At 41.6% G+C, this 21,806-nt stretch overlaps 1 protein-coding gene across 1 annotated transcript in view; it reads right to left on the bottom strand.

Annotated features, from left to right (window-relative positions):
- Positions 1–745: 745 nt before the first annotated feature.
- The window catches only part of exoc2 (exocyst complex component 2), a 47,827-nt gene continuing 26,766 nt past the window's right edge, over positions 746–21,806 (bottom strand). Inside the window, exons 11-28 of the mRNA XM_047587545.1 lie at positions 21,183–21,301; positions 15,658–15,771; positions 14,618–14,742; positions 13,437–13,505; positions 13,201–13,358; positions 12,994–13,115; positions 10,314–10,375; positions 9,876–9,956; positions 9,127–9,186; positions 7,978–8,033; positions 7,809–7,878; positions 6,827–6,943; positions 4,273–4,414; positions 2,195–2,250; positions 1,973–2,095; positions 1,661–1,722; positions 1,258–1,317; positions 746–1,170 (exon numbers count right to left, since the gene is read on the bottom strand). Of these exons, the coding sequence (XP_047443501.1) occupies positions 1,077–1,170; positions 1,258–1,317; positions 1,661–1,722; positions 1,973–2,095; positions 2,195–2,250; positions 4,273–4,414; positions 6,827–6,943; positions 7,809–7,878; positions 7,978–8,033; positions 9,127–9,186; positions 9,876–9,956; positions 10,314–10,375; positions 12,994–13,115; positions 13,201–13,358; positions 13,437–13,505; positions 14,618–14,742; positions 15,658–15,771; positions 21,183–21,301 (1,690 nt within the window). The 3' untranslated portion in view covers positions 746–1,076. The remainder of the gene's footprint in view (positions 1,171–1,257; positions 1,318–1,660; positions 1,723–1,972; positions 2,096–2,194; positions 2,251–4,272; positions 4,415–6,826; positions 6,944–7,808; positions 7,879–7,977; positions 8,034–9,126; positions 9,187–9,875; positions 9,957–10,313; positions 10,376–12,993; positions 13,116–13,200; positions 13,359–13,436; positions 13,506–14,617; positions 14,743–15,657; positions 15,772–21,182; positions 21,302–21,806) is intronic.

Genomic DNA, 21,806 nt, shown 5'->3' with positions numbered 1-21,806 from the left:
CATACGACAGTGAAGTTTGGAGGTGGGAACATCACGGTGTGGGGCTGTTATATGTTATATGCAAATAACTTCATATAACTGAAGGGAGGGTGAATGGAAAAATGTGCCGAGACATTCTTGAGAAAAATCTGCTGCCGTCTATCAGAATGATGACGATGAAACGAGGGTGGACATTTCATAAAGACAATGATCCCAAACACAGAGCCAAGGAAACTCTCCACTGGTTTCAGAGAAAGAAAATAAAGCTGCTAGAACGGCCCTGACATGGAACCTGACTGGAACCCAACGGAAAATCTATGGAAAGAACTAAAAATCAGAGTTCATACAAGATTTAAAGACTGTTTGTGTGGAAATCACACCTGAGCAATGCATGCGACTAGTTTATTCATACAGGAGGCATCTTGAAGCTTCATTACCAACAAAGGCTTTTGTGCAAAGTATTAAATAAATATCAGTAAGCGTGTTCAATACTTTTTCCCCGTGTCATTTCACATTTTTACCCATAACTTAATTTCTGAACTTATTTGTTTTGGTTTCTTTCTATGTATGGATTACTTGGGTTGTTACCAACACCTGGTGAAAATTTCATGTCAATAGCACCTTAAGAAATATGTTAACTATGAAAAATTGTGTTCAATACTTATTTCCCGTGCTGTATTACATTTAACCTAACGAAACACTTCACCCTTCAGGTGAGTGGCCTTTGACACCAACTACTAAATGAAAACACAACACCCCCCAAAAGTAACTTGGATTATTTTATTGGGCAATGCAGGTGGCACAGGGTTCATGTTTAGGGGCTTTAGAGCTTGACTGAGGCTCGATCCAGAACCTTCTCGGGGTAGCCACGCTGCCTGCTGGCTACGTGAGAGTCCGTGCATCATTAGCATAACCAGCACAACTGGGACTGTCCTGCACAGTAACAATGAAATCGACTCATTTAGTGTCTTCAAGATTAGATGAACAGACATTGAAAGTGACACTGAAAAAAAGAAGCGATGAGTAAACAATAAAGTGATAACTGAAAAGATATAGCTGAGTGCACATTAGAGATAAGAGACAGTGGAGTGGAAGGTTTATCTCTTGACAGGCTGGATGGACGAGGGCTGGAAGCAGGTGAGCTGGAGCTGCATGCTGCTCTTAAACTTGTTCAGCAGCTCCTCCAACAACCTGGAGATTCACAGGAAACAAAACGAATAAACTTTAAATTTCACTGGTAGCGGCGAGTCAGAGTGAGTGAATCAGAATCGGACTCACTTCTTATCGGCTCCGCTGTGTAACTGAGGCAGAGCGTCCAGAGCCAGTTTGAAGCTGGCGCTGAAAATGAGTTGTATGAGAAAATAAAGACATTTATTAGCGCCAGCCCCGGAGAATTCAGTTCAGGATGAGTTTATGTGCGTATCTCGGCATCCTGCACGCTGACCTAGCCACATAAACGCACATGTATGGACACACACATGTGCATGCCACAGTGCGTGCACACAACAGAACCAGATTACTTTCACTTCCTTTCCATAACCCACCAACTAACATAAATAGGGATCGTAGTGAGGGATGTGTGACTGCTAAGATTTATGTCTGTGACACTGGCTGCCATAAATCACTGGCCTGGTTCCCGCCTGCTGTGCCACCATGAGAATATGTGCGCGCTTGTACTTACTTGCTGTCAGAGTTTAGGTATGCGGCTACGGCGTCTCTCAGAGCACCGAGTTCAAGCCGAGCCTGAGCGTGATGGAGGGCGGGCGGGCGGGCGGGGGACGGGTTTACACAGAAAAAAAAAAGAAAAAAGGGAGACAACAGTGAAGAAATTTCATGGTTATCATCTCCAACTGACAGCAGACGGTAGCTTGAACTGAATTACGGCATTATCAGAAATGACAGGTGAATCCCCCCGACAAGTGTTGAGCCTTTATGATTCATGGTCCTGCTATGAGTGGGAGACGTCTCAGAGATAGCGCGGCATCGTGAGTACCTGCAGGGCTCCGTTTTTGCTGAAGGAGGACACACACTGCATGAGGCGGCACATCTCGTCCGCAACTGACTCCACAATTTTAGACAGAACTCGAGGCACCAGGTCCTTGGAGACGGTGAAGACCTGACGGGGAGGAAGAAAACATTCAGACAAAAGATGATGAGGCCCAACAGGCCGAAAGTGTGTTCACGGTGTAGTTTGAGGCGTGTAGGGAGTTTGTACCTCAGCGTGAACTGTGATGATGTTGACCAGAGCTTCCTTCAGGTAGTTCCTCACACCTGTGGGAAAAGAGGGAACATAAAACCACGTATAGATCTGAACCAACACAGAATGTACATATCGCCTTCACTGTTGAAGCTACACCCAGACGAGTTGCGGTTTGAATTCACGTCAGTCCAGACGCGTGCAATTTACGCAGAAAAGAGAGTTTTTGCTCAGTGTTCAGAGATCATCACGAGGTTACAGTGATATTGAACTTGCAGGCGGTTCAGTGGTGCAGTGGTTAGCACTTTCACCTGCTGCAAAACTGTTCTGGTTTCAAACCTCCTGACTGGAGTTAGTCCAGGTTGTTCTCCGCCCCTCAACCACTGACAGTTGGGATTGGCTGCCGCCTCCCTGCAAAGCTCTAACTGTCATTTTATTTATTTTGCCGCACTGTGATTTGATTTAAAAAAAATGGCTAAAAAATGGATTTTGTGAGGTCGTGGTGATCTTGACATCTGACTCCACTACAAATCTAATTAGCTTTTTTTTTTTTTTTTTTTTGTTTTGCCAAAACTTTGGAGAAATTCAAATTCAAAGAAGTTATTCTTGAGATTTAATGTTCGTAACACAAACTATGCAAAATCCTGTATGTGCTGCATGAACTCTTGATGAGATGCATGTATGAACTTTTCTCTGTCTCCACCTTGTTGATCTCAAGCAAATGAGTTGCGTGCTGCGCAAAGTTTCTTCCTGCAAAAAGATAATATGTTCTTCTTGCAACAGACAATGCTTGCTCAGTGGATTTCAGGCTCTTGAGGCAGTTTTGATTTGTATAAGCTGATTACACGTGTAATACAGGCAGAAGAAATGATCAAGACATAAGAGATTAATGGGCAGAGACGTGTTCGGTATTATATGTGAGACTGGAGTCGGTTTAAGCACCAGCTTTACTGCTGCTCATTCACGATTTACAGCTGAACGTCTGTAATGGCATTTCAAGCCATTTGATAATCTTCCAAACATCTTCAGACATAGACAAAAGAATCGTTTTGTAGAGAGTATCGTTTGTTAGTGATACCAAATCTTGGCGCAGAAGAACGGAAATAATGATGAATGCAAGTGGCCGTTCCTCGAGACCTTCAGTTTGAATCATTTCTGTACGGAAATGAATTATCATCATCGCTTCAACACACATTTGTCCTTAGAAGGACCAGACACAAAAAAAAAAAAAAAAAAAAAAAACCTGCACCCAATGAGCTGAAAGTGTGACAATGCATTGACTTTGATTAACTTCTGCGCAGGTTAAGATGTAGTTGAAACTACGGTTAACGTGCAGCCAGCGAGTTTAAAATATAACAGCGAAACAGTCAAAGGCAACAACAGAAAGAAAGTACTGAAACCGGATTTTTAATGCCTTGCAGCACCTCGCACACCAGCATGAGTCCCACACAAACTGTGCAGCAAGTGAAAGTATCATATCCTAGAACTGTGGTTTAGTGTCCAAAATGTTCCTCTTTCACATGCAGCAACCAACACAAACGTTCAGATGCAACACACCAGAGCAACACACTCGTCCTCTTCTTCATGACCAGCGTGTGACGCGACGCGAACGAGCTGCTGGCCACCTGAAAAATTCACTCGGAGCCTCTCATACAGTGTCTGACATGTTGCCTCACATCCTGTGCTAAGGTAAACCACACAATCGCATTTAAGTTTCACCTGTGTTTGGGGTGCATCTGATTGAACTTAACTCATGTACTCTCATGCACACCCACAACAGCATGACACAAAGGGCATGAGAGCTTCGGGGGGAGGGGGGGACTCTGAAGGCTGATCCCGGTGGGTTTACTGTCAACAATCAAAGAGCTGTACTTTACACATGACACATGTGAACCACAACCATACAGATCAAATCAGAGATGTCGAGTTCTCATCCTGCAGGACTGTAGGGGGGTAATCTACCATCACATCGGGGTCACTTAGTGGTTGCCGTGGGTGATTCCCCTCATGGCAGCAGTCACGCATCCCAGGTTTTCATCGACGTACGGTAAGTGGGCGCGAGTTTCTACGGCGGGTCTCTGTTGTGTGGTAGGTACCTGTAGGCGTCTGACAGTCTCTCCAGTCGAAGTATCCGGCGTAGATGCCGGGCTCCAGAGAGCCAGCGATCGGGTCGGCCCGTCTCTCGATGTAGGAGTCGAAGAGTTTCCTGTCCAGCTCCCGCACGGCGTCCACGCTCACCTGGAAGGACGAGGACAGGAGGCGTCAACGCAAAAGTCTTTCTGTTGCCATTTGGAAGTAGAAGGATTCACCACAAATCTAAGCATCATTAGATCTTATGATTGATCTGAAACCAGGGGTCAGTTTGGTTTAATTTCTCAAAATAAGCATGAACAAGAACTGGTGCATGTGTTGAGACTAGAGATTGACCAATATTTTTTATTTTTTTTTACTGGTATCAGTATTGCTGCGGGCCCATGCAGCCCATACATGGCCTCTCCCCCACTAGCAGAGTCTGTGCAGCTGGAAGCGGGATAATGCTTGTAGTCATGTCAAACTACATAAAAATAAAAGTTGAAAAAATGTTTTTCTTTTGTTTTTTTAGGTAAAAAAAATAATAAATCGGTATCGGCCCTAAAAAAAAAAAAAAAAAAGGTTAAATTAAAGACTTATTTTTCTGGTTTTCCTTGAAGGCGTTTCATATGAGTGGCTCCTTCAGTTCTTAATAACTAGTGGTGACTTACCACTGTGTGCACCACCCACAGATATTCTTAATAAAAACCTCAACGCCCCAAAGAAGCTACTTGAATGACACGTTTTCAAGGAAACTCAACGAGTCCAGTCGGCTTGTTTTTTTGCGCATAAATTGACCCCTCGCTAACCCTAACCCTGATAAAAAGTCAAAAACCAACTCTTTCATGCATCAGACACGAGGTGCAGTGAGGTGTAAGGCACTGGTCTTTGGTGAAGCTGCGTAAACTCATCTCCCATGGATAAAGTTGGATTTAAACTGGACGTTTATAGACATCCACTAGTTGGAGGACTAGGCATGTATCCGGTCAGTTCCCCAGCAAGACGTCCGTGCACGGTCCAATTCAGTCAATGTGTTAACAGAACAATTACTGGTGCAGAGATTGTGTGCATGATGCTGTGAGCCATGTCTTCCCTCCTACACATTCCACCCAGTTGACTGGAGGAAAACACTAGAGAGAATAAATCTGACTCAGACTGGGTTGGAAAGAAATCTACTTTCCAGTTCAAATTAATTACACTGACAGATTTTTGTTTTGTTTGTTTGTTTTTAAAAATACGTGCCATGTCCCGCATCCTCTCGTTAGCTGTCGTGCTGCAGCGTCATAAGACTGCGCTCCAGAGGAGTGTGAGGGAGACCCAAACATGACAGAAAACATGACGTATCAAGCGAAATATCTGTGACATGGCTTATCTCGTGTTGTCTGCCACATGCGTTAAAGAACAACTCCAGACAGCGCGGAGACTTAACTTCGATTAACGAGATTAACTTCGCCCACAGGAGAAGTTAATCCATGAACTGAGCTCGTCTTAAGACTCGAGACGAAGAATAAAAATACTCTGGAAACCGAAAGTGAATGAAAATGAAAAATGGACTAAAAGTTCTAACACATACAGTCAAACAGATCCAGTTAAACAGCACCCAGACAGTAACACACGTGTTTTCTGCACCAGGGCGTCTGTGTGTTATATAGAAACACAATGTATTGATAACATCTTTTTGTTTCCTGTCTATTTGTATGTCTATATTTAAATCTTGTGACTTACTGACAACGTAAACGAATTCCTCGAGCGTGTAACATATACACTGAATACACTGATCTGTCTCCAAAACAGTTGTGACTCATCAAAGAATGGACATGGGCCTTCTGAGGGGGGTCCTGTGTCGTTGCTATGGGGTGGTGGGGGGGCCTGGTCTGGTCTGGTCTGGTCTGGTCTGGTCTAGGTGGGTGAGTGCTACATCCAGTCCAGTAACGTCCACATGAATGTCAGGCCCAAAAGTTTCCCGGTAGTTTCCCCATTAGTGGTCATAATGTTGTGGCTGATCGGCTGCTAGAAATTAAAACTTAAGTCTGAACTGCATTAACTGCGAGGAAAGAGTTGAATACTTTACGGTTCAAATGAGCGAAGTGTTTGGGATGCACGATTGGGGGAATTCTTATGATTTCACAACTATTTTGCATTTCAACTTTTCACGTTTACGGTCGAGACAAACGGTCACCCCATATTTTTTTTCTTTTTCTTTTTTTTTTTTTTAAAGCATTAATGAGACTTGACAAGAAGTCTAAATTGATCTTTCAAAGAAAATTCTGCTGAACAGTTTTTACAGGAAAAATAACCGAAGGCTTCTCTGCTTTGTGAATCAGCCATTAGTCATTGTGTGCAGCTGTGTGAGTGTGCGAGAGAAAGGGGTGAAAATGTAGAACTGAACTTCCAATACCATGACCTTTAGTTTATGTTAAAGAAAAGAGTCATCTCTGTGCTCAGAAGAGAGCATCTCTGATCAGCTTTGTTGTTAATGACACCGCAACACGCTTCTCATCAACTGCATGAGCAATCAGCCCGAGTGTGTCGGCTGCAGGATGCCTTCACGCTCTGCGTGGGCTTTCGAGTGACACTGACCCGCGTGATCTTCTCCGTCCCCGTGAGGCCGTGTTTCTCAAAGTGGTTGGCCAGGTTGAGGAAGGTGCGTCTCTCCAGGTACTGGCAGTTACTGAGGATGATGAGAAGACGCTGCTCCTACAAACAAACACACACACACACGAGAATCTCGTGTTTCATTTTTAGGCTTTTTGATGCTTTCACTGACCCAACACAATCCCTTAAGTCTTAACATTAAAACCCTCTAAAAGAGTCAACTAATATGTGCTTTCTATCATATCGCAGTTTTGATGTGTTTCTTTATTCAACTCTCAGGTTCTTAAAGTCAAATCCACCCTCACAAACAAGAACACAACACATATAAACAAACAAACATATGGCAGCAGAGATGACAGAAAGGTTAGTCTGTATTTTCACAACCACAGATGTCGTCACTGGGTGCATTTTTTTTTTTTTTTCTTTTCACACTAACCAAGACCTACAAACTGAACACATCTGCCTCGTGTTAATACAATACAATGTTATCCTAGTTTGCATGTGGTGGTTTGTTGCTTTCCAGCTCAACAAACGCAATAGTTTAGCGGAGGATAGTGACGCCTCCCTGGTCATCTGCTCGAGGCTGATTCTTGCTGCTTCACCCCCTTCTTCATATATTTGGGCTGGGGAAACCCCATCTGCACCTTGCTCCATTTCCCTTTACCAGAAGCACTCTACGCCCCGATCTTCTTCTTCTTCCTCCTCCTCCTTGTCCTCCCCTGCACTTAACCCCCTTCACTAACATCTCAAACAAGTTACAGGAAATGAGGACGTATCTGCTTCTTGTCCACAACCAGGAAACAGCCCTGATAACGTTTCGTGGTTCGAATGAGTGAGGCGTCTAGTTGTGTGGAGCCCACGCTCCGGTGACGCTAGCAGTCGCCACATGTGAGATCTCGACTGCATGAAGCCCCAAAACAGTTTAACGAATCATGTCAATTAAAATAAAAAAAACCTTTGTGCTTACAGATGTTGGGCTGAAGCCTTCTTGAACACCAGAGAACCGGTCGGGGGAGGAAAGCTCCACTGAAATGTTGCTGCACAAACAGGGGAGATTTAAAAATGTCTTTTAGAGTCAAGCACATGGATTGAATAGATAAAAAAAAAATAAAAAAAATAGTGATAAAAATACTTACTGAGATGTGTCTCTATCTGTCTTAGTGCTCAGATGCTCCAGACAGTTAATGAAAACCTACGATGAACACATGGCACACAAAGACTCCATGATATAATCACATCATCATACATATGCAGACCTCAGGAAACATACCTACACATTCGTACTTGAGTAGGCCGTGCATGTGCAAGATGAGGCACATGCCCACGAGCCAAATCATTAGGTACACTAGTGAACATGAATGCATTTAAATGCAACAGTCCCACATTTAAATCCTACCCCGTCACTGCTCTGATGTTCACTTTATGTCAAACCAGAATCTGGTTGAACTGGATGATAATTTTCTAGAGGATGTAGGTTGTGCTGCTCTTAGGCTGGTCCGCTGACTATAATGGGGTTGCCAAAATAATAGGAACACAATAGGAATCGATAGCACTAACCTTAGATTTAGTGCAGGACTTTTATATTAGAATTAGTATTTAACATCCCTGCGTCCTCATATGGGGACATTAAGTTTTAGGTTTTATTGCAGCTTATTCTGCTTCATTCAAACCCGTTGTCCTCGTTAGTGGACACTTTAGTCTGCTATCTAGTAGTAGCAAAGGGCTAACACGTTAGGAAAAACATGGTAACGGGCATTTGAGCGGATTCATTCTACAGATGATCACAGGACAAAACTCCATCAAATCCTACGGTTAAAACTTATTTATTTATTCTTATTAACGTTTCTAGTTTGTTATGATCCGCAAATTTAACAAATTTCAACAATAGCAATGAGCTACAACGTCGCTAATTAGCAAATAGTCGTTTGAGGACGTTCATTTTTCGCAATTCTGGTTTTGCCGAGACACGCTCAGGCATTAAAATAAACTATTTTATATTTTGTCACACATTGGTGACTTTATTATAATATAGATAATGAAATAATCCCAGTGTCCACATATGAGGACAATGTTTTTTGTTGTTTTTTTTTTCCAAAAAACTACTTCTTCCTGTTGAAAGGTGATGCTGATCCCAAATACCTTGGAGAAAGTTAAAATGCATAACAAAGTTCAGTGTACCTAATGAACTGGCACGTGAGTGTATTATCAAATGACTGTTACTTAACATTAATAAAATTGTTTAAAACATGGATTTGTCGTTGAGGCTGTGGGATTCCAGGTCTGACCTTCATGATGCTCACGCTGAGCTCTGCAGCCTGGTCCTGGACCTGGTCCAACTGCAACACCTGGACAAAAGACAGTGAAAACACATCATGAGAGTAATGCTACTGTCATATCCAAGCTCCTTCACATCAGGGCTTTATTTAGTGGACTTATAATGCTGTGATATGATTTATTTCTACTTTGATTTAAAATTTAAGATATTTATTAAGATTCTGATTTAATTCTACAGTTTTAATTTGTTGTTCAGTGTGTTCACAGTGGGCAGAAGTTGTTTTTTTTCTTTTTAACTGAAAAAGGGTACAACTACTGAGAGTCTTGTCCAAACTTTTCTCACGTTGCATTCACTCTCAGAAGCAAATGCAAGCAAATCACACTTCTTCCAGTTCCCATTTAGTTTCTCAAGCCCCTTTCACACATGTGGCACAGTCCAGACAATTTTTTAGACATCACACGGAGGAGCTGTACATGAGAACACGGCAAATGTCTAAGTCAGATGTTACGTGGACTCTGTCGTTCCAGCTCTGGGGGTGTAACGGTGCTGCAGAAGACATAGCACCTAAATGCACCTGCATTTCTTTAATTCCTGCCTGTGAACGATAAAGCTTCCCACTCTTTAATTAATATTACAGACGCATCCCAGCCCGATGTTTTCTGCTGCATGCATGAAAGGGCAATAAATTAAAACTTGTTAAACTTCTGCAACTAGTCACTATAAAGACACTGAAGTTTTATTATAGGAATAAATTCTTACATTGATTTCTCCCGGTTTGATTTCCAGGGGCTCTTTGAGCGACTGCAACATCTGGACCATGCACTGTTCAAACTGCGAAGGCTGCAAAAACATCAGAGATTAGGACAAAGACTTCTTAAAAGATGTATTTCAGATATGCACCGATCAGGCATAACATTATGACGGGAGAAGTAAATAACATTTAACCCTCTTGCAATAATTTAATGTTCTGCAGGAATATTTTCTGACCTACATTCATATGGATGTTACATGGATTTGTAGCATCCACCTACACTAGACCAGACACCTCAACCCCATGGCAATGACACACAAAAAACCAAATGTGACTAATGATTATTCACAATGCAAGACTGATATTATCCCAGTGTGAACCTCTTGTGAAACTTCTTTTGTAGCGTGTTATTATTCATTATAAAACACACAGTAATACATCCTTACCAAGCTGGTGATCCCCTCATTATCTACAACCCAGTCTTCCTTCTCAGCAAGTCTCTTGACATCTAAGGGTGAAAAAAAAAAGCACACAACCGAATTGAAAGAGTGATTATCTGAAACGGCACGACAGTCTCTTTACACTCTTATTCATACAGTGGAGGTGTCATCGCTTTCATACACGGTCACTACAAATGAAAATATAAACAGAATTTCTAGGGGAAAACCACATGATATACAATCAAACCTTTTCTGCCCAGACCACAATTTGATGTGTGCGTGTATGTGTGTGTGTGTGTGTGTGTGCGCGTGTGTGTGTGTGTGTGTGAAAGGCTAAAGCGAAAACCAGTCACTCTTCTCAAAATGACCATACCTAACCACAAGCGAAACTGAGCATGTCTGGTTTTAGTCTCATAACACTTTCTCCATTACTGCCCTGGAAGTTGTATGAGCTATAAGTGCCGGCTGAGGACACTGTCCACCAAATACTCACTGAAGGAATGCTGTAATAAGTCAAACTATAAATCATCATATGTATATATATATATATACACACACACATTAATATAAGAGTGTGGACGTGTTCCAGTTCCAGTGGTAAAGTCTTAACGTAAGGAGCAAATCATCAATAGGCGCCAATCACGTCCTAATGACATAACTACACTTTACAGGAGAGAAAAATATGTTTTTCATCGTTAAGTGTTTAATAGTGATGCCCCAATCCGTTTTTTTTCAATAAAGAACTTCTTATCCTACTTATATTCTCCTAGATTACACGTGCGTCATGCGACTGTATTAAGTCCAGTAACTAATCTGACCAGTAATCAGATTAAAGTTACTTATCCAACATTCTGTGCATTGCACTATTTTTCTCATTTTATATTTTTTGCTTTATTCTTGTGTCTCGGGGAGCGACGTCACGTTTATGCAGAGACACAACGTAAATAACGATGCTCGCTCTAAGTCAAGACTTTGGAGCAAAAATCAGTACGTTGGGGGGAGTTGAAGAAGTTGCCGTTCAGTCCCAGCTGGATGAGTAACCTCGGCTTTTAACTTTTTATCCTTTTATTCTTTTCTTTTTGCGTTTAAATTGTGCTCATTTTATTCCATCACTGTTTTATTTAGCGTATCTATCATTTTTTTTACCTTTGGTTCAACTGAGGCTGTTTTTAAAAGCGCTTAAAAAAAAATAAACCTCGATTCGACTTCACTAACTTAGTTATTTTTTGAAATCAAGTAACATGTAACTCAGTTAGTTTTTAAAGCAGTAATCAGTAACCTGACACTGATTAAGTCAAATAAATCTTTTTGTCAAAGTAAATGTAGTGTGGAGAAGGGAGCTCGTACATTAACTCCAGAAATGTTCTCTGTGGAACATTATTACTGTTATTACTGGTTATTTGGAACCTGAATCGAGTCTCCAGTGATTCTGTTTTGTGTCAAGTTGTTAGTATTGAATAATGACCTCCTACTACCAAACATCCACATTGCATAATTTACAGGTTTCTGTCTGACTGACTTCATTTTCCAGACTAAAGTACTCAGTGTTTCCATACAGTATATTTAGTCACGTGATGTTGCTTCTTCTTCTCTTTCTTTTCTGGAAGCTTTGATGCTAACCAGCGAAGGGGAAGATGACGTCCTGATGCTACAGGGACGTGGTTTTGGTTTGTACCGGCCTAAAATAAATAACTACAACAGATTTGCTTTGGCCGAAGCCCGATACCACTTTGTCGATAACAAAGTGATGAAGTCTGTTGGTATCATTAGAAAAATTAGCGGTTTCTTACCCCAGGATGTTCTTCATGCACTATATTATAGGTTAACATCGTCTGGGCAAGTACATACCGAAAGAAATTTGTGAGGTCAGCCACCTCTACTAATCAATCCTCTCCATCTGCCCCTCTATTTAAAAAAACTTAACATATCGTTCATACACTTCAGTCCCCGCCTATTTATGTATAAATACATTTCCTCTCCACATCTGCTTTTTACATCCTTCAAAGAATTCAGAACTGTTGACTCTAAGATTCATTCTTACAAGACATGTCTTTACTCAGAGTCAGTTTTCTTTTACTTTTAGAAGTTTGTTACTTTGGAATTTAGCAAAAACATCTTGATGTCGTTGTTTGTTTGAGTATTTAATTACTTTGGTTGGGGAGGTACCTTTACAATTAATGAATTACAAATACAAACCGTGTAAATGATGATTTCTGACATTCCTGGTCTCACTCATTATCAATAAAATTAACTATAACCTACGTCCTCAAAAAAATTTGCAGTTTGGAACGACTATACATCGACATACACAGTGTCACTGGAAACTTTATATGTCACTTTATATTTAAAACCTTTTCAGAAATAGTACGAAACTAGACAACAGCTCTGTGATAATTAAAAATCAAGTGCTTACATGTAAGTGCACAGTTTATAAATATACATGAATAAAACGCTAAAATTAAAAAAAAAAAAAAAAAAGAAAAAAAAAACACTTTAAAGTTATGCGGTTTTACGCTGTGTTATTTTAACTTGAGGAACTTATACTCACCAGTTAATTTGCATTTTGTTCCCATTTTTTTCAAACATATATCAAAAGTCTTAATTCTGCCGAGCCTTAAAAGCCCATTTTTGGATTTCAACCCGTAAATTTAATGAGGAATAAGAGTAAGTGACTGCTCTCACTCACCATCCGTCGTGTGCAGCAGAGTCACCATGAGACAGTGAACTCTCAGGTCCAGCAGCAGGTCCTGGATCACCTGCAGCAGGTCGTTAGGGATCTCCAGAGCAGACAGAGCGTCGTGGCAGCCCCTGAGTGACAGAGGAGGCAACGGGGGTCATGAAATGCAGCCAGTAAGAAGTGCACACATTCACTGAGACGAATGATTGTGAGAACCTGACGGTGTGTATGATCTGCGTGAGCCAGGCTCCAGTCAGATCCGTCTTGTCCTCCCAGCCTCCGTAAAGCTTCAGCTCGCCTTGGGGCAGGGTGGCGGGGAGGAGAGCCCCCCGGATCAGCTTCACCAGTCGATTGGTCAACTCCTCAATCATTTTCTACCACACACAATATATATTTTTATCAGTAATGTTTTTTTTTTTAGTGTTTAGTGTAATTATGAGAGTGTGTCGTACCTTGAAGTCATTCTGTCTCTGTCTCGCGTTCTTCTTGGATTTTTCCACGTGTCCAGATTTCTCTCCAGTCTGCAGGAAAAAGAAAAGTGGTAAAATGACATCTTCATAGATCATGATGTTTTCTGTCTTAAATTTAATAAATAATTTAATGAATAACGCCATTACGCCAATTTGCATGAGAAGCATAAATGTGTAAATATTGTCTTTCTAAGCTTAGTTTTGGTGAAACCATTTGAAGTTTGCAGCACCTTCGACACATCGACTTTGCCGTGATGTTTTGTTGAAACAGAATCAGAATCACTTTATTAATCCCAAGAGTAAATAACTTTTCGTTACAGCAACTCATACTCAAAGTGTTCAGAACAAAGAGCAAAGAATAAGTAAGAATAAGTTGGTAATTATAGTGAGAATACACAGAAACACGGTGGCGTCGTTGCCTGTGTTTGCTTCAATCAGAAATCAGTGACTGCATGAAGACGTAGCTCCATCAATACACATGCAATAGTTTTATGTTCTGCTTGCTTCAATACAAGGAGGCAAAGGAAACGTTTTATATACGGACAGTTTTTGTTTGTTTTTTTAGAGAGAGAATTAGAAAACTTTTATTTGTCTCACAACGGGGAAACTGCAGTTTGCAACAGCACACGTAGGCGGAAAAATAACAAGAATAAAAAAGTGGACTATGTAAAAGAAGATAAAAAGTAGGATAGAAAAAGAAAATAAAAGTATTTGGGAAATATATGCAAAACAAAAAGTAACTGAGAAAAAGATGTGATTCCAGTAAAGCATGTTGTAAAGTTAAATATAGTTTTCTGTTTAAAGACTGAATTATGGCTGTGATGATTCTTTGTCATTCAGGTCATGGTTTATGGAAAAAAACAAAGCTAAGATAAAATTAAGGCAACTAAAGTTTTCTTGAAGAGGTTTCACAGATCTTCCAAAAGTTCTATATGACTGGTAAGAAGTTATTTTTATTATAATGATAACATCTCGTCTGTGGGCGGTGCACACCTGAAACTCACATGACAGCGGGTCGTAAATAACTGCAATTAGAGGAATCTTGTTCTTCTAATGAGTGGTTTTCTCACATGTTGTTGGTGAAACTTTGTGAGAATATAGGTTGAGACGGTTTTATTTTTGTGTTTTTTGTGTTTTATTCTAAGGGTTTTGTACTTATTTACCTCACTAAAAAGACTTCCATTAACGTAAGAAATCCAGAGCTTCCAGAAGTTGGGCAGCTGACCGATCATCACATCCGAGAGCTTCTCCACAAACTGCACCTGCTGTGGAGTCTCGTAGCGCCAGGCTGCAACGACGTAAGAGTTAAACATAGTAGACAGGTATCATAGTCAACACGGCCGCCTATAACCAATCACCACGTGGCATTTTCAGGGAAAGATTCTTCTTAATATTATATATGCAACTGAGAAAATTGAAATTGAAAGTTATTTATAAATATATTGTAGGAACACTGTTGACATGTGATGAATCCACACTACTTTATAATAAATAACTAAGAAAGAGGATGTGATTTGGATATTTGTTTGCAGTGGGAAACTTAGCTGAAAGTCTCTGACACATACAATTTGCTATTTTCCATATAAAATTTAATATATTGGCGTCTGTCGTGATTATCTCAACAAAAAGAATAAGCTCATTTTATTATTTTTTAGCTATTATTTTTATCAGAAGGTGATATTTAGTAACATTTTGGTGATATCCAGTCATTTTTTTATTAATAAGTGATTGTTTCCATAATAAATAATTATGGATTTTGTAAAGACGTGATCATAAGGAAATTAAAAGCATTATTTGTTTTACTTGTAATAAAAAAAGTATATGTATGAAAGTACATCCCATGAACTTCAAAAGTCCCTCGATTACGTACTGACCCCCTTAACATTCAGTTTAAAAGTGAAAATTAAGCTTTCATCATAATATTTTAATAATTCGAAGAATTTGGTTTAAGAATTCTTTTACTTCCTGGCAGACGTATCACGACTTCTATGTTTGTTGTCATTTACCGTAGCGCCTGATAGAAGGACATTCCCCTGTGCGCTATAAAAAAAAAAGGTGTCACGTACAGACAAACAAACAAATGCACACTCATAGTCTCGCCAGACAGGGAAGTCACCCCCCTCCTCACCCATCCCCCCACCCCCACCCCCACCCCCCTCCCTCACCCCAGCACCAAGTGTGTGGGTGATGAGGCTGAACTCACTGCTGGGTCGTGGCGTTCGGAGACTGCCCCCTCTGTTCAGAGACGCGGTGTGGCCGAGCCGGCCGGGGGCCGACGGGCGGGTGTCCCCCGCCAGGTCCAGGGCTCCGACGCCCACTGACCGACGCCGACGTGAGTGGGGAGTGAGGAGGGAGGAGGGGGGATAAGAAATGAAAAAGAAACACATACTTCAGATATCAAATAATCAAATAAGCCATTTTCAGAATTCCACATTCCTCAATAAGCTCAGCGGGCTTTCACACCAAACAATCCTCCGTAGGCCCTCTCCCACTTTCTTTATTTGTGTTCTGATCCGTCTCTGGTTGGGCCAACGGCTGAGAGAATGCCCCGTTGTTTTCCAGGGCGAAGGAAACAGAGCAGTGGGCTTTTGTGAGCGCCGGGGTGAAGTGGGTTTACTGACCGAGCCTGAGCCTGAGCCTGAGCCTGAGCCTGATCCTAGAAACACGGGGACTCCACTAGATGGCAACAGGGAGCCGCGCAGCGTCACCCACGAGAAAGTGCTGCAGCGACCGCACGCTCACACGCACACACACACACTCCTACGGTATCTCAACAAGTGAGATAACGTTACTGCAAAGAATATGCAACATATCAGTGGGATATGAAAAGAAGGGGTGAAAGTTGACACACAGGAATGAAAGTGAAACACACCAGCACTATGAGGGGATCAAAAAATTGCTACAATGAAAATGAAACTTTAAGGTTCGTGCAACGCTGCATAACGCCTACATCAAGCTTGTCTAAACGAAGGGAGACGGATGGCCACATTTCCAAAACATGTGTCAGACACACACAGAGAACTGTGCAAGTGAGTCACCGGGCGAATGCAGCGTGTAAGCAAGTATTGAGAAATCCCCAAGCAGAGGAGCAAATGTGGTTAAGAAGGCCGCGTGCACAACAACCCATCCAGGCCAGAAAATGTAAGGAAATTCTCAATTGAGTCAGACTGTCTGTAAATACACAAAGCTTTCTCACAGCGCACACATGCACCATATGGAGCGACGCAGGGTCCGTCTCTGTTATGTTTTCCTGTCTTTTTTTTTTTTTAACAGGGATAAGAGCTGCTGTTGATCCAGGTGTCGACTGAACCCCCAGCGTCCGCAGAACGCACAAGCGTACGTGTGCGGCGCCGCACTGAACGTTCAAACCGTGCATTAAAGTCTGTTTTTTTTCTTGTTGTTAAAAGTTTGAAAATGTTGGAACTGTGCCGTGTGTGCGCTGAAGACACACACGAGACAATGTGTGTCACCTATGCACACTTCCTCATCGGGTCTGAGGCTTCTCCGCAGGTCGGATGAGTTCCTGTTCCCCAAGGGGTCGCCGACCTCGACCACACACACACTCGGCTGCTTTCTGTCTTAACGTATACACACACACACACACACACACACACCTTATCAATTCCTGTTTGAATGTGGTAGAATTCCCACGCTGCACGACACAAAAAGCCACTTGTCACCCCTGAAAATACGCAACTTTATTTATAAATTTACAGCCATATTTTACGCTCATGCACAGTCAATGAGAAAACCTCCTGCTGCACGATCCTGATATTATATTTCAAAGTTAACAACTGAGCTCTTGCGACTGAAAGTGAAGGCAAAAGTTAGGATGAAGTAAAAAAAACTAAACTGCAGAAAGTTGAACTGCACGTTTAATTCACCTGGATAATTTTCAGAATTAACAAATAAGACTAATAAAAAAAGTTCTCTCTGTTCCTGCAGCACAATCCCGATATTATAAGTTGTAGAAAGTTGCATTTACTTTTTTTTTTGTATCCAGTGTTTCTTCAATTTTACAGATTATAACTTGCAAACAAAAGCAAAGGCGAAAGTTAGGATGTGGTTTGAATTGAACACTGCACGTTTTTCCATTAACATTTTGTTTTAGAATTAATAAATTGAAGGTTACTGGATTTGTAAAAGAAGAAAAACATAATATAACACGTTGAAGTTCCACACGTGCAAACACCTATCTGAAGAGCATCTTAATTGAAAGGCAATTATTAAGCTTCTCCTGGAGTGTTATTGACTAAGCCTCAAATCACAACCGCATGTCTCACAGTCAGATATCTGAGCTTTGAAATCTCTCTAACTGTTCACTGACAAAACCTATTTTTCTACAAAGGGGGGGAAGAAAAAAAAAATCCTGCTAATTGTATTGACGTTGGCAGAAGAAGCGCTGTTCAGGAAATAAGAGTTCTGCCGTTTATAATTGAATCGGGCAGAGTCAGATTGCAACACCGGGGCACGATGGGACTGTTTAGACATACGGAAGCAACTTGCGCTGCTATGCTTCCTCCCTGGAAAACTCCGGCTTCGGGCTTTTGTTCCAACAAAGATGGATGGTTCTGTTTCACGGTTAAGGCAATTTATAGGGTAATTAACGGAATCATAACTACACCAGAACGGCCTCTGGCCTCATATTCCTGACTAGGAAACACGCAAGACGGAGAAAATGACACCGGTTACTGCAGATATGGCTGATCCATCACAGGCGAAACGAACCCGGCCAAGTTGTGATGCTGACAATAGCAAAAAGAAAGGTGGCTCGTGAACGCGTGAAGGCGGTGAACGTGATACGGGGAGGAAGAAGAGGCCGCCAGCGGAGTGGATAGCTGTGAGGTACCAGTAAGGGGGTTATACAAGAGGAGGTGGAGGAGGAGGAGGAGGAGGCAGGGGGATGAGGAGGAGGGGGTCGGGGGGGAGGAAGAGTGGGGTCGGGGGAATGTAGTGGATGTGGTTTTTTGCGATGATGGCTTCTCAAGCGCTGCCAGGGTGGAGCCATGTTTCAGGAGGCACAGGTTTCGCACTTGGGCCAGAGGTGAGCAGCGAAGACCGGGGGTTGGTAAATGGTAACCAGGTGTGTGTGTGTGTGTGTGTGTGTGTGTGTGTGTGTGTGTGTGTGTGTGTGTGTGTGAGGGGAAGAGGTGGAGAGAGCGACAGCAGCAGGGACAGGAGACAGCTGTGGGAAGGAACAAGAGTAGAAATGAGTGAAAAACAGGAAGATTGTGCGCCTCCGTCTCTGAGCGCGTCTATGATATTGTCTGTGTGTGTGTGTGTGTCCAGACCAGAACAGTTACTGCGATGCCAATTTGTTTAAAGTGCACGTGCAGAGATTTACACCCCTTCCTCTGGTAAATGCCGTCTGTTTGTTTGCATTGTGTGTTTTACTAGCACAGCAAATTAAGCCTCCGCAACCATCGCCGCGCTGAAAGATGTGGAGGATTTTCACGCGGAGGCCATAACCAGCATCGGAGGATGAATCACACGCTGACCACTGGCCACTTTATCATAAAATATAAACAGCTGTAGAACCATGAATGACTTTCTTACACAAAAACATCTGCATCACAAACACTGATCTATCAGGGCCAATATACAACTGAAAGTCTCCAAGATTTGTGCACACGTACCTGCTCCAAAAAAAAATAAAAATAAATTTTCTTGGACAAACGTTGTGTCCATTTGATCAATATATATGTTTTCAATGGTGACACCCAACCGGGAAACTACAATGAACCAGCAGAAGGAAGAGACGGCCTCAAGTTACTACAAAAACGTAATGCATTACTTGTTACTGTAATTTTAAAGTAATTAGTTACATTACAATATTATTGTCTTTGAATTGTTTAAGTTACCTTCACTAAAAACAACTGGAAATATGGATTCTTTGTTCTCAATAGATCTTATTTCATTGAGTGTAGCTCATTTTCATCCAGTAGAAAGTGATGTAGATAATGACATAATGACTAAGCTAAGCTAACGCTAACAGCAGCACGATATAATGGCCACAGTTATGACTCATGGCTCAATACATATTGAGATAGAGATACTGTAAATTCAGGTGTATTCATATTGAAATCAATATCACTAGAAGCTACTACTGTATATTGTAACTGAGCACATAAAGAAAGCTGCACCACGCTGCATGTTTCCTTAAATTACTGAGATCTTTTGGTTTCAGAGTGAACTTAACTATAATGTTCTTTGTATCTTTTTCTCTGACGAATTGAAAATAACAAGCATGTGTCCATCTGTCCCAGCTGTTCTCTAGCACTAACAAGAAGTTAACATTTTTTTTTCTCCTGTGCTAATCTCGAATTTGTATAAAAACACACAACTTAATTAAAAAAATGGCTGAGAATTCATTGCAACTGACATTTGTACGGCGTAAAATATCGCAGTTATTGTTTTTGTAATGACTTAGATTAACACGTTACAGCAAAAAGTAATGCACTGTAATTACACTGGTAAACAGGCTTTTCAATGCAAACGCTTTGCACATACTTTATGAAAAAGGAGGAGAGTTAATTTTCCTCATGGTCGCCGTCCTCTTGGTGGCAGAGTTGGAGGTAGTGTTTTTCATTTCAGTGCAGAATAAGTCTAGTAAATGGGTCAGGGTGGATTTACATGACCTTGACTAAAGAGACTGAAATTCATGTTCCACCTGCTAAGAATTTAAGGTTTTTATGGTTTTAAAATATGACGGCAATCTGCCCAGAATCTTCCCCCAGCATGTTTGGTTGGACGTACTAAAAAAGAAAAAAATAATTGGCGTCAATTTATCAGGTCATATTTGTCTTTTTACAAGGCAGAGACAAATGACATGTGTTCTAGTTATGACAACATCGTGTAAAAAGTGTTTATTCATATGAAATAATTTAGATGTAGCTAGAACCGACCGCCTCTCGTGCATCTTAGAACCACACACTGAGCCTTGTAGAGCTGTGTTTAAGTAAATAAAGTAAGTATAAATGTTCTGCGCGTCTTCTTCTGCGGAATGTATGCGCGAAACGGGTCCATCCCTGACATGATAATCAAGATGACACTTAAGTGTGGAGAGGCAGGGAGCAAACTAACACCCCCGATCCATCAAGCCCGAGCCCCGGAAACCACTGTTACCCTTAGCATTAGACATGTTTATGTTCCAGCTGTGCTATGTGAGGCAGCCACCCACTCACAATGTATTTGTGTGGGTGCCTTTGTGTAAGTATTCATGTGGGTGGGTGGGTCTGCGTGTGTGCGTGTGTGTGTGTGTGTGTGCATCTTAGTCGGCGAATCGCGAGTGGACGGTTTCACATCCACATTTTTCTGCCGGCTGATTTAACAGAGGAACAGCTTAATTGGGGTTAATTGTTCCAATCCATCTGTGAAGCTGTGTGTGAGCGGGAGGGAGAGTTTTGTGTGCGCAGCAACATGTCAAGCCCTGAAACCAGAATCCAAAGCCAATGCTCCCTCACTTTCATCTTATTCATACATTCATGAAAAAATAAACACGCAGGCCTCAAGCAGAACAGGGAGGGGAGGAGGGCGGTGACGGAGTGGGGAATGCAGGCGTAGGGCTGGTGTGACGGAGAGGCAGCTGGCCTTCTCTTCTTTCAGCTACCTCCAGGCTCACATGACATCCACCAGCCGCCTGATTGGAAATGCTAAATAGGGGCTTTTACACTCACTGTGTGTGAAACCCGTCAGCCTCAGACATGTGTGCTCTCGTGCGGTAGTCACCTCTCTGTCCGCTGGTGAACTCATCTCTGCAGTTCTGCATCAGCTGCAGGATCCACTTGTGCTGGGCGTAGATGCACTGCCACGCCGGGTCGCCTGAAGCGTGCAGATCAGACAGATACCTGCAACAGACGCAAAGGCAGAGATGAAGACACGCGATCGTGTTAAGAAAGGAAAAGGAACTCCTCCCTCTGAGTAGCACTAGTAGATACTGCTTGCTTTGAATGAATGAATGAAAGTTAATTTGAACATGGAAAAAAAGCACCATAAGACAAAAACACAAGTAAAAAAAAAAAAAAACTTATGTTCAAAGGAGTAGGAAGTAATATATACTGATAAGTTAAAAAATAGTAATAATTACATAAGACACATAATAAAGTATCCTATATATATACTTATAACATATATGTATGCATATATCATCATTACAGTGAGAAACAGAAGAACCAAAAAATGAGACATCAACAAACCAAGGACCCAAACTGATGGAAAGTTCTATATTAAACTCGGCCTAGTGCTTTATATATCATTATTATTATCATTTTAAACTGAATATTAAGCTGTCCCTCATCCCTTTACAAATTAACTATGTTGGATTCATGTTAATGTATGTTAATGTATGGTGGG

The sequence above is a fragment of the Mugil cephalus genome, chromosome 6 (assembly GCF_022458985.1).
Source record: "Mugil cephalus isolate CIBA_MC_2020 chromosome 6, CIBA_Mcephalus_1.1, whole genome shotgun sequence".
NCBI lineage: Eukaryota > Metazoa > Chordata > Actinopteri > Mugiliformes > Mugilidae > Mugil > Mugil cephalus.
The sequence above is the reverse complement of the archived record's forward strand: the minus strand, read 5'-3'. Positions and strand labels throughout refer to the sequence as shown.